Raw genomic sequence first — 12,420 nt, forward strand, 5'->3', positions numbered from 1 at the left:
CCGGCTGGAGTGCAGTGGCACGATCTCGGCTCACTGCAACCTCTGCCTCCTGGTTCAAGCAATTCCCCTGCCTTAGCCTCCCAAGTAGCTGGGACTACAGGCACGGGCCACCACACCCGGCTAATTTTTTTTGTATTTTAGTAGAGACGGGGTTTCACTATATTTGGCCAGGGTGGTCTCGATCTCCTGACCTTGTGATCCACCCGCCTCGGCCTCCCAATGTGCTGGGATTACAGGCATGAGCCACCACACCCAGCCTAATTTTTGTATTTTTAATAGAGATGGGGTTTCACCTTTGAGGCCAGGCTGGTCTCAAACTCCTGGCCTCAAAATGATCCACCTGCCTTGGCCTTCCAAAGTGCTGGGATTACAGGCTTGAGCCACTGCACCTGGCCTGGAGCCGGTTTTAGATGTTGGCCCTCAGCTTGTTTGTGTAGTAATGAAGGTTTCCAGAAGGAGGAGCCATTTCTCAGTCAAGCTTTCTGTTTTGCAACTTTCAAAGAAATTGAGTCTATCAGGCTGAATGTTTTATTTTCACGTGCTTTCTAAACTTTCACTAAAGATGAGAGTGTATTCAAGGGAACTGTTGATTCTTGTTAAACAAGATGTCTACATTAGTTACAGTAAATTTCCTAACAGCCCTTTTGGAGCATAATTTATATACAACAAGCTACACATATTTTAATTGTGCAGTCTTGGTATATTTACACCTGTGAAACCACCACCGTAATCAAGATAACAAAAATGTCTTTCAACCCCAGAAGTTGAGTTCCAGTAAGCTTTTGTTGTACACCCTAAGTGTCCCACTCTCTAGGATCATCTGGAAATGGTATCTACCTTATCTGTTTAGTAGCATTTCCAGTAAGCATGCAGTTATTACTTCACCAGTAAATCCTAGCTCCTTTCACCTGCCCATCAGCCCTCATGATTAAGCACAGGGTCTAATTATGAGTACCAGTAAGTGTATCCTTAGTGTATCTTTACTGTTATATTGCTCAGTTATTGCTGCAGAGAAAATGGTACTAATTTAATTCATATTTTTCTTCCCTTTTTGATAATTCAAGCTTTTACATTATCAGGTCTGGTTTTAGTCATTCTTAGTTCCACTTTTTAAAACATGCTTTATTACTAGTATCCCCTTTAATGGGTAACCATCTTATCCTCTACAGTATGGTTATTGCTTCAGAACAGTAGATGGCTGCCTTGGACCGTTGTAGGACTTGGGCGTTGGTGACAGGTAGAGTTTTGTTTGTCAAGATTTCGTTTACTGGACTATTTATAGAATGCCACAATTTTGAGGCCTGTCTACCCTATAATTGTGGTTGTGGTGGTTTCCTGTATTCTAGTTCAGTTTTGCAATGGTCTCCAGAAGAGACCCTTATACAACATTTTACTCCCATTGTCTAGAACTGATCAAATTAGAAGAGATCAGAATCAGAATTAGAGCAAGTGCACAGAGAAAGAACATAAAAGAACCAGGACCCTGAAATTGATAGGGAAGAATTAATAGTCTTACGCCACTCGTAAAGTTTACTTTGTCTCCCTTATTTACCCTATCCCTAATATAAACATTGAGTGTCAATGGTGAATTAAAAGCCAGTAAATTTAGAATGTGTAGGAGTAGGTGACACTGCCTGTCAGCCGTGTGTAGGGGTGCAGAGTAAATCTTAACTAGCCCTGCTTCTCTTGCTGATTAAGGACAGCTATGGATCTGTTTCTCCCATCATGTTTCCATTTGCCCCAGGGGTAATTGTGCTTTCACTTATCAAATAAAAGTCCATTTACTGAATTGTAAATCAAATAAACCCATTGGTGTCAACTTCAGTAAGTTTGAAACATTCTGAAATCTTTAAAAACAAATTCTCAGCCGAGTGCGGTGGCTCATACCTATAATCCCAGCATTTTGGGAGGCCGAGGCAAGCAGATCACAAGGTCAAGAGATTGAGACTATCCTGGCCGACATGTTGAAACCCTGCCTCTACTAAAAATACAGAAATTAGCTGGGCATAGTGGTGCACACCCGTAGTCCTAGCACCTTGGGAGGCTGAGGCAGGAGAATCGCTGGAACTGAGGAGGCAGAGGTTGCAGTGAGCTGAGATCGCGCCACTGTACTCCAGCCTGGCGACAGAGCGAGACTCTGTCTCAAAAACAAAACAAAATAAATTCTCTCAGAGGCCTCCATTCATCTCCATTATTGATGTTTAGAGTTTCCCCCCAAATCAACCTGCTTGTTTCCCTATTGTCTCCTATAAAGAGTGCTACATTATGTTTAAATTCCTTATTTACAAGGCAGCAGGGTTTTTGGAAACATAGCCATCTTAACACATTTGTTGGTCGCAGTCCCCAGGTCTAGTCCATAAATTGGAGCAGCCATAGACGTATCTGCCAAATACCTATTTTTGCATATTAACTGTATCTACAGAGGGAATTGAGTGAAACTCTTAGCCAAGGTGCTAGGACTTCATTGTTTGATCCTTGAAGTTATTAGGGAGCCTTTTTTTTTTCCCTGAAATTGTAGTCCTAGAAGGCAGAATTTGAGGATCGTAATCAAATTTGGGGTTGGTTTTCCTTGGTAGAGTTCCAGCTCTGAACAGCTACCTTGACCAGAATGTTTCTTACAACAGGTCTGGTGTCGGCGCGCCTGTTATTGGTGAGATCGATGGGGAGTATCGACATGACAGTCGACGAAATACCCTAGAGTGGTGCCTGCCTGTGATTGATGCCAAAAATAAGAGTGGCAGCCTGGAGTTTAGCATTGCTGGGCAGCCTAATGACTTCTTCCCTGTTCAAGTTTCCTTTGTCTCCAAGAAAAATTACTGTAACATACAGGTACTCCATTTTAGTTGAGAACATGTATAGGGAAAGTGGTAGGACAGTAGGAACATGTATAGGATGCCAGACAGCATGGCTTTTTGTAGTCAGATAAAGCTCAGAAAAAAGCTGATGTCTTCTACAGGAATTCCTTTTCTAATTCATTGTGTGATCGTGGTCAAATTCTTTATCGCTTTACCTCAGTTTTCCTCTCTAGATCAGACAAAGTAAAGAAATTGAATATTAATACGTAAAAAAGTACTTGTGGATTGTGCAGGGTTCATAAACACTTAGTTGCCTGTTTTTTTTAACCTTATATATTTTAAAATTGATTTACCAAAACACCCAACACATAGTTTTTTAAGGCCTTGCTGTCACTTGATTTATAACCAAAGAATGAAAGTTTTTTTATTTGGAAGACAAAATTCCTGCAAAAAAAAAAAAAAAATCATTCTATTACAAATGGAAATTATTTGGGGGTTATTTATGTCACAGCTCCCTTTATTAGTACAAATAATCATGAGCCAATTCTGTTGCAAACTCTGTCCTTTAGGTAGGCAAAGCAATGGAAATGTGTGAACTGTTCCTTCGGATTTTTTTTTTTTTTTTTTTTTTTTTGGAGATTGAGTTTTGCTCGTTACCCAGGCTGGAGTGCAGTGGCGCGATCTTGGCTCACCGCAGTCTTGGTTTCTCCATGTTGGTCAGGCTGGTCTCGAACTTCTGACGTCAGGTGATCCACCCGCCTCAGTCTCCAAAACTGCTGGGATTATAGGCGTGAGCCACCGTGCCCAGCGGAATTTTTTTTTTTTTTTTTTTTTAAGAGTTTCACTCTTGTTGCCCAGGCTGGAGTGCAATGGCATGATGTTGGCTCACTGCAACCTCTGCCTTCCAGGTTCAAGTGATTCTCCTGCCTCAGCCTCCTGAGTAGCTGGGACTACAGGCACGTGCCACTATGCCCAGCTAATTTTGTATTTTTAGTAGAGACAGGGTTTCACCATGTTGGCCAAGCTGGTCTCAAACTCCTGACCTCGTGATCCACCCACCTTGGCCTCCCAAAGTGCTGGGATTACAGGCGTGAGCCACCGTGCTCAGCCCGGAACATTGTTTTTTAACTCATCATTCTTCGAGTTTTTGTTGTTGTTGTTTTGAGATGGAGTCTCGCTCTGTCACCCAAGCTGGAGTGCAGTGCGATCTCAGCTCACTTCAGCCTCTGCCTCCCGGGTTCAAGTGATTCTTCTGCCTCAGCCTCCTAAGTAGCTGGGTCTACAGGTGTGCACTACCACACCCAGCTAATTTTTTGTGTGTATTTTTAGTAGAGATGGGGTTTCACCACGTTGACCAGGCTGGTCTCTAACTCCTGACGGCTTCCCAAAGTGCTGGGATTATAGGAGTGAGCCACCGCGCCTGACCATTCTTCCAATTTTTGAATTTGAGTTACTAGAACCTAGTTTATATTGTTAATATTCCCCTATTTTTGACTTGCTTGTTGTTCTGCCCCTACCTTAGCTTCCCATATGGTCTCCATCTCCCCTGTAAGTGCTTAGAAAGTTGCAGCTTCCTCCCTTGGATGATTCCAAAGAGCAGTTCTCTCTCCCTAACCAGTTAGTGACATAACCCCATCAGTGTTGGAAGCTACTGTATTGAACTCAAGACATTAGATAGAAATGGGTAAATTTTCCTATTGGGGCTCTTCAAAGATTAGGACAGTGTAGTTGCTCTCCCAAAACCTCATTAGAAAGTATGAATCAGTGGTTCAAGTGTTGTGTTGGTGCCATTATAGGTACCTTTGCTACAGGTAATTAATTAAACTGGACATTTATTTATTTAAAAAGGAGAAACCTCATTGGAAGGACCCAGCCATGCCTAAAAAATAAGTATGATAGAGCAGCTTACAGGGACTTTTAACACGGGACTTTGAGAGCAGAGCAAATGAATAATGTGAAGAGCTAGAACATTGCGTTTTGGGTCAGAATGTTAATATATCATCCTGATAGAATGTCTATGAATTTCATAGGTTATATAGGGCAGGGCTGGGCTATGGCCACTCATTTTGGAGCTTTTACTTAATACTACTGTACATCTCATCCCAACAGTTGTCTTTTCTCTATCTAGAAGGAGAGCAGCTTAATATGTTGGTGGGGAAGAGTGATGCTGTGACTTTCGGTTATGAATTGAACATTTTTCTAGTATTTTACAGTTACTTTTAATACCACTTTTAGGGAAATTGATATGTTCTGTAGTGAGAATGTAGTCAACATCATGGAGACTCAAACCTCCTGCTTTACCTTACTCTTTGTTTATTTTCCTAGGTTACCAAAGTGACCCAGGTAGATGGAAACAGCCCTGTCAGGTTTTCCACAGAGACCACTTTCCTAGTGGATAAGTATGAAATCCTGTAATACCAAGAAGAGGGAGCTGAAAAGGAAAATTTTCAGATTAATAAAGAAGACGCCAACGATGGCTGACGAGTTTTTCCCAAATTTACAAGCCATTGGAGACCCCTTTTTTCTGATACAATGCACGATTCTCTGCGCGCAAGGACCCTCGACTCACCCCCATGTTTCAGTGTCACGGAGACATTCTTTGATAAAGAAATGGCACAAACATAAAGGGAAAGGCTGCTAATTTTCTTTGGCAGATTTTATTGGCCAGCAGGAAAGCAAACTCTCCAGAGAATGCCCCCAGTTAAATAGCTCCTCTTCCTTTACCTAAGTTGCTCCTTTATTTTTATTTTATTATTATTTTTGGGTTTTTTTTTTTTGAGATGGAGTCTCGCTCTGTCACCCAGGCTGGAATGAAATGGCATGATCTTGGCTCACTGCAGCCTCTGACTCCTGGGTTCAAGCAGGTCTCCTGCCTCAGCCTCCCAAGTAGCTGGGACTATAGGTGCACACCACCACCCCTGGCTAATTTTTTGTATTTTAGTAGAGATGGGGTTTCACCGTGTTGCCCAGGCTGGTCGTGAACTCCTGAGCTCAGGAAATCCACCCACCTCGGCCTCCCAAAGTGCTGGGATTACAGGCATGAGCCACTGCACCTGGCTGCTCCTTTATTTTAATCCCTAAATATATAATCCCTAAATATAGTTATATTTCATACTTTGTTTTTAAAAAGTTTTCTCTGTAGAAGATTTTAATCTTTCATACCCTTTACCTTTAGGTTTTTCTTTCTATACATTCAGTCAGGCACTGGGATCATCTGTTTACAGGCATTGTATTTATTTGGCACTCCTGCAACAAGTATATCTAACCCATTCTTGATTTTTGGACTATTCAGGTGAACTGTTTGAGGGGTGTGGGGTCTAGAAGTTAGAAGATAAGGATGTCTTCTGTCCTTTTCCCATATCCATTCATTCCTTCATCTCTTTGCCAAGTTGTTTTCCTTTCAGGGCCTGTCCTTCCAGTTTAGAAAAGTACCGTGAATCCCGCTTGTGTCAATATTAAAGATAGCTGAGATGTACCTTTCAAATGGCACAGTCCCTCTTCAAGATGTCTAAAAGAATGGTTATGTCTGTCCAGTTAGGGATTTCACATCCACATGTAATCATGTCTGCTGCTATTGCTACCCAAATTTCCAGTTCTCCACATTTTGGGTACTTAAGCTAAAACGTAATAGCCTCAGTCTTTGTAATCCATTCACATTCCTCAATTTCACCACCTCCCACTTCTAGAGTGCACTCTCTGTCATCAGTCCTCTCCTTTCGAACAGAAACAGGGTTATGATTTTGAAGGCTGTGGGTTCAGGGAGTCTTTGTGCCAATCCTGTTGGCCCTAAACTGTCAAGGAGGCTTCATTTCACCATTCGATTTTTTGCATTTTAGGAGGCAACTGATTGTTTTGGTATGTACAGATTACTCATGTATACCCCATTTCCTTCCAGTCAGCCCAACATTTTCCACCAGTCTATCTGTCCCCATCTCTGAAATCCATCCTTCTCTTCCCTCTAAACCTTTTGAGTATCATCATGTACTGGTGGTTTCTCAGTTCCATCTCATCCATTTCGTTTTCAATGGAGACTACAGTGTCAGCCAGCTCAGCCTTGGCTTTTAACTCAGTATTCCAGTCCATAGGGTGGTGAAAAGTTGCTACAAGGCTGCAGGCACTGGCAGTGGGAAGAGGCAGATGACTAGATGGACTTCTGTGCTTTTAGCTGGTTGACAAGTACCACTCCCACTCTGAACAACATCTGGCCTTCCCTGCAAAGAGTGTACTGTACTTGAAGCAGAGCACTCGCACATAAATGGCTGTGTATGGAATTGCTTGCCAAAGAAGTTTCTAGCCTTTCCCTTTCCCCTAACTGCATCAGGGAAGAATTCTTATCTCTAGCTTGGTTTCCACATGAGGTTTTTCTGAGAAAGGGGCCTGGGACAAGAAGTCTGTCATGTAGTTAAGTAGGCAAGAAATCCTACTAATCCAGTTTTGTTTGAAAGTTGTTTGTCCATATGATTTTTTAAAAGTCAAGTTTAATTTCAAAAAACCTTTTTTTTCTGAGATTACTTTTGGGGTAATATTTAAAATGAGAGACATTTTGTAACCCTGTAAAATACATAGGGAATATAACATTCCAGTGTATACAAAGAAGGCAAATTCTTTAATCAAATAAAGAGCATTATAAAATGAGATGTTTATTGGATTCTTGACTCACTTTGGTGTCTGCTTGTTGATTCAGGATGCTGTAATGGGACCTAAGATTAAAAATTAATGACATGTTTTTTTTAAGAGAAAATAATCTCTGAGAGTATTCATTGCCTTTTCTCCATATTATATGTATTGTGCTTCCTTGTGTATTTTTCTACATTTGATACATGCACTCCTGACAGTGTAGCTTTTGAATCTGATGCTACTTCTGGCCTTTTGGGGGATTGGAGTCTTAATTTTGTCAGATGGCAGTTGGAGAGTCAGAAAAGTCAGGCTTCATCTTTAATCCTGGAGTCTTCTCTTCCCCATTAGACCGTGATGAGAAGTGTTCCAGGGATGAGGGATAATGGGAACAATTTTGGGGAACTGTTGATAATTCCCTTGGGTAAAGCCACTTGTTTTTTGTTTTTTGTTTTTTTGTGGGTTTTTTTTTTGGTTTTTTTTTGAGACAGTCTCGCTCAGTCGCCCAGTCTGGAGTGCAGTGGCGCGATCTCGGCTCACTGCAACCACCACCATCGCCCAGCTTCAAGCGATTCTCCTGTGTCAGCCTCCCAAGTAGCTGGGATTATAGGCAACCGCCATCATGCCCGGCTAATTTTTTTTGTATTTTAGTAGAGACAGGGTTTCACCATGTTGGCCAGGCTGGTCTTGAACTCCTGACCTTGTGATCTCCCCGCCTCGGCCTCCCAAAGTGCTGGGATTACAGGCGTGAGCCACCACACCTGGCCAGAGCTGCTTACTTTCTTATGCTTTTTTAAAATTTAACTTGGAAAAACTATTGAGTGTCAAAACATTGGAAGGCAAATTATTCTCACTTATTAATAAGTATCTGGGATGAGAAATTTTTAATTTAACGTTGAAAGCTAAGATTCTGATTTTTCCTTGGTGAAAAAGTATCTGGTCTAATGTTGCTCAAGTGTGGCTTAGCTCTCTGAGTGAGACTGTAGCCTTACTCGAATGAAACGATTAAGGTCTGTCATTCCTTTACTCACTGTAGCTTCAAATTTGTCAACCCATGCATCTCTGATGGGAAACTTTGCCCTCCAATTAATTTTTAAATTGTGAACAGTTTTAAAGTTGTTCACACTGTAGGTAGGGTCTGAGATTTACAGGGTTGCCATAGAATAGCTTTTTATTAAACTTCACACCTGGCAGGGCTTATTGGAAGGAGACAGGAGAAAAATGGAAAAAGTCATCCTCAAGAAGATTAAAGTCTAACTAGAAGCAATGACTATACCTGCTTGCAAAGCCTTTTTTTTTTTTTTTTTTTTTCAAGTTAGAGAAGTGTTAACCACAGCTAGTACTAAACATGGATCTATATGAGAGTAGCGAATATGGCTTCTGTCTTGTAGGCTTTAGAGAAATCACAAGCAAAATCTCACAAATGATTTTCTTTTGCTATGCACATCTGTCTTATTACAACCCCCTCACCCCAAATTCCCTCGTCTTAGAAGATCCACAAGTAGGTTTGTTGCTGTGCATTGCTGTTACCCAAGGGCAGACAGCAACACTACAAACGTCTTAACGTCTTATCCTGGGGAGTTGGTGATTGATACGGAGGTAGGCCTTTAGGAAAATTAGACTATCTTTCCAAACCAGGCTGTTTTCCCTCACACAATCACAAGTCAAGCTATTAGAGTTTTCAGAAGCTTGGACCACTTCTCCCACCCCCCACCAAAGTTACATGACCTGCTGTTCTTAGGGAAGGGGCTAAGTGGTTATTTAGGGTCTAAACCAATTCTGGAAAGCTGCCCTAGGTGTACTCTGTGATCAGATTGATTACCAAACCAGGACAGGGGCTGTTTGAAAGAAGCATTAGAAATTCAAGACAATGAGAGAAATCGAAATAGGTCTTGTTTCCCATTCTTTTGCCCAAATGAATGCTTGTTCTTTTCAGCTCATTAGGAAAGCCCTTAGCCTTGGAGGTACACAAGACCAGTTTTCTGTCCTCCCCAAATTTCCCACTCAGCTTGAATGAGTGTTAGCTTTGGGTAGAAGCAGACTGCAATTTCTAAGACAAGCTGAAAAGACAGCTTTGAGCTTTTCCCCAAGTTGTTGCAGGGTCATTGCTACCACCATGCCTACACCAATGATGGTGACTTCAGGATCCAGAGGCCAGAAAGGGATAGCTTTCTGGAAGAGGGTGTGTATCTACAAGGATTGCATGCTGTATGAGCAATAATCACCTCTCTGGGGCTAGAGGGAGTACAATTTGAGAGGTGGGACAAAGTGGGGAATGTGCCAAGGCAAAAGCAGGAGTATGGAAATCCACTCCTGACATTCATAACCAATGCAGAGGGCCTTAGAAAAATCCACCCTTCCTTCCACACCCAGGCTTTGCCCTCTCCCCCTGCTTCCACTTCGGAAAGTCTGAAGCAAGCCTGGAAAGCTGTTTTCTGCTTTCTTTCCCTCTCCTCCTCCTCCTTTCCTGAGCTCCCAGCTGCTCGACCTCTTGCGTAACTATGAGAGAGCACTGAGTTTTTTGATGGGCTCCAGATGTGGAGCAGGGCGGGGATGAAGAGTGGGGGCGGTAGGTCTTTAGTCCCCTGAGTGCTCTAACTGTGGGAACATAGAGGCCTGACACAGCAGGAGAGAGGACACATTGCACAGCGCCTTTATCATGGGGTCAGCTGGTCCCTGTGTTGGGAGGACAGTGAGAGAAGTTGGGTGCTGTTTCGACCCTCTGCCTCAGCATCTGCTGCCTCCATGGCAGGCTTGATTATTCCCTGAAACTCCTCCTGCCCAGTACAGTAAAGAGGAGCTGGGGGTGGTGAAACAGAATGAAGTGAAAAGCCTCTGAGATACCACAATCTGGACCCCTCCCCTCAGTGCTGGGTCTTGGCACATGGGATACAACAGTTTGGGTTTTTTCTTTCTTCGTTTTTTTACATACCCGAATGGGCTATTACCTTTGTGATCTGCCTCATGAAGGTTCACCACAATTACTTTCATGACTTCAAACAATATGAAGAAAGGAAAAATTAAGAGTCTCGCTCCTCACATCCTAGGACTTCCTGGTACCCACAGCATATTCTGGAGCTTGAGTGTTCCACCTCCATTAGCTATAGCAGGTGGCAGCAAAGGGAGGCCTCTCCCCTCCCCCTCCTTGTCTGCTGCTTGGCCCTGGTCAGCTTCAGTCTCCAGCCGTGGGGGGCCCCCTGCTAAGGCCAGCCCTGTCAATGAGTGACCAGAGATTCCTGTAGTTCAGCCTCCTGCTGTTCCTGGGTTAGGGAGAGACAGCACTAACTAAACTCATTGAATCAGAACAGCACTTGTCCATCTCAAAGAGGAAAAATTATTTTTTGCTATCCACCCCAGCTGGAATTTAGACCAGACTTACAGGCTTTCTGCTCCTTCCTTCAGTGAAGAAGAGTCTCCAGGGTCCCTCTAGTGCAGGTCAAAGAAGTCCAGAAGTCTAGCTGAGTTCAGCTCTCTAGGGTCTCCCCAGCCAGTCTCCTGGGCCAAGAGCTGGCTTTGCAAGGTAAGGATCCACTGTCAGCATTGGATTTCGGGGTGGAGGTTGAGATGGAGAATGACTTCAACCTAGCTCAATTTGGGGGCCGCTTTTAAGTGTTTAGTGCTTCCTTCTCTTCCTTATTAACTCCCACTCCTACTACAGGTTGGTGTGCTCAACTGTAAGTCTACAGCCTGCCTCCATATCCCAATCTGTAACCAGCAGGTCTGTCGGCGTGGATGGGTGTGGAGCTCCATGGGTGCAAGATGATAATTCCATTCCGCTTTCCTGTGCTTTGGAGTTTGCATGGTACTTTAACGTGTCTTCTTGTGCCTATCCTTAAGAAAGTCTGTGAAGCCTGATGTGCGTGGTTATCAATCCCATTTACAGCTCTTCATGGTGGGGCTTAGAATGGGGCGAGGAGGGGAGGGGGTGACAGGGAGAAGACCTGCGTACCCTCAGTAGATGTTCTGGAGATATTGAGAGCATGTTGTAGGGGCTTCGATTTAGGAGGTTCACTAGGAGCCTGTGGAGGTTTCCGGCATCAAAGGCAAAAAGAAAGAGGGGAGAGTTTGGGGGCAGGGAAACGGATTGTCAAAAACACCCTCTCAGAAGCGCGTTAAAGCCTAGGAGTTGAGGGTGGTCTAGGAGAGTCGGGAGGGCAGGGTGGGAGGAGAGGGGGGTATGTGGTCTTGGTGGTGGCCGTGGTGGCGGTGGTGGTGGTGGTGGTGGTGGTGGTAGTGGTGCTGGTGGTGGTGGTGGTGGAGAGCCCAGCTGCAAAGATGAACAAAGCGGGCGCTGTGCAGGCTGGGGGAGGTGCTGCTGTGGGAAAGGGTGGGTGGGGGGACCTTGGGCTCCAGCCCCACAAGGGCGTCTTCTTTGGCTGGCCAGGCGGACGGGATGGGGGACGGGGGCGGGGACTGGCGGGAGCGGGGCGGGACAGGCTCGCTCTCCTCCTACTCAGCGGGCTCCCGGGTAAAGGCAACAGTGTCCTCCTAAGCCTGAGGCCACCGCGACCGAGCCGAGCCGGGCTAAGGGACCAGTGTCTCCCTGTCCCCCCCACCTCTAGGTAAGAGTGCCCCCTCCCACTACACTTGCGGGTCCCATTCGCTGCGGTGCTAGGACTGGATAAGGGGAAGTCCCTGGGGCCTGGCGAGAGCCCTGAGATCAGCTCTAGGCTAGGGAGCTCGGAAGAAACCCGCGGGGGAGTGAGGGCACCCCAGGTGAGTGCGTAGAGGCGAAAGGGGCGTTGTGGGGAGTTTTCCTGTGAGCCGCTTGCTTTTGCCTTCCTCGGCCGCTGCCAACGCCACCGCCAGAGGGGGCCGTGGCGCTCTCCCCCGCTTGGAGGAACGCTGATCCTGGCCCCATCCAGACTCTCTCCCGCGGGCACCTAGGCGGCCGGGCGGACACTCGCGGGGTGTTGGGTGGCGAGCGCGCGCGCGGGTTTTCGTCCTCCAGCGCCCCACACCTCCCCCTGTCCACCCACAGTAGGACCTTGGGGAGTGGGGGTATCTCCTG

The 12,420-nt window shown here is 44.9% G+C and overlaps 2 protein-coding genes across 7 annotated transcripts in view; both read left to right on the top strand.

Annotated features, from left to right (window-relative positions):
* Nucleotides 1-7,432, top strand: part of ARCN1 (archain 1) — a 34,531-nt gene extending 27,099 nt beyond the window's left edge. For all 3 annotated transcript variants that reach the window (XM_011964879.1, XM_011964881.1, XM_011964878.1), the window contains 2 exons: nucleotides 2,625-2,829; nucleotides 5,121-7,432. In XM_011964879.1, coding sequence (XP_011820269.1) covers nucleotides 2,625-2,829; nucleotides 5,121-5,210 — 295 coding nt within the window. In that variant the 3' untranslated portion in view covers nucleotides 5,211-7,432. The remainder of the gene's footprint in view (nucleotides 1-2,624; nucleotides 2,830-5,120) is intronic.
* A 3,261-nt stretch (nucleotides 7,433-10,693) lies between these two features.
* The window catches only part of PHLDB1 (pleckstrin homology-like domain, family B, member 1), a 53,853-nt gene continuing 52,126 nt past the window's right edge, over nucleotides 10,694-12,420 (top strand). For 2 of the 4 annotated variants that reach the window (XM_011964895.1, XM_011964893.1), the window contains exon 1: nucleotides 10,694-10,929. The gene's annotated coding sequence lies outside the window, so the exon portion shown is untranslated. Of the gene's footprint in view, nucleotides 10,930-11,860; nucleotides 11,972-12,420 lie in introns of those variants that run through there. The other 2 variants (XM_011964894.1, XM_011964896.1) reach the window with 1 other exon arrangement.

Source organism: Mandrillus leucophaeus, unplaced genomic scaffold (genome assembly GCF_000951045.1).
Source record: "Mandrillus leucophaeus isolate KB7577 unplaced genomic scaffold, Mleu.le_1.0 Scaffold71, whole genome shotgun sequence".
NCBI lineage: Eukaryota > Metazoa > Chordata > Mammalia > Primates > Cercopithecidae > Mandrillus > Mandrillus leucophaeus.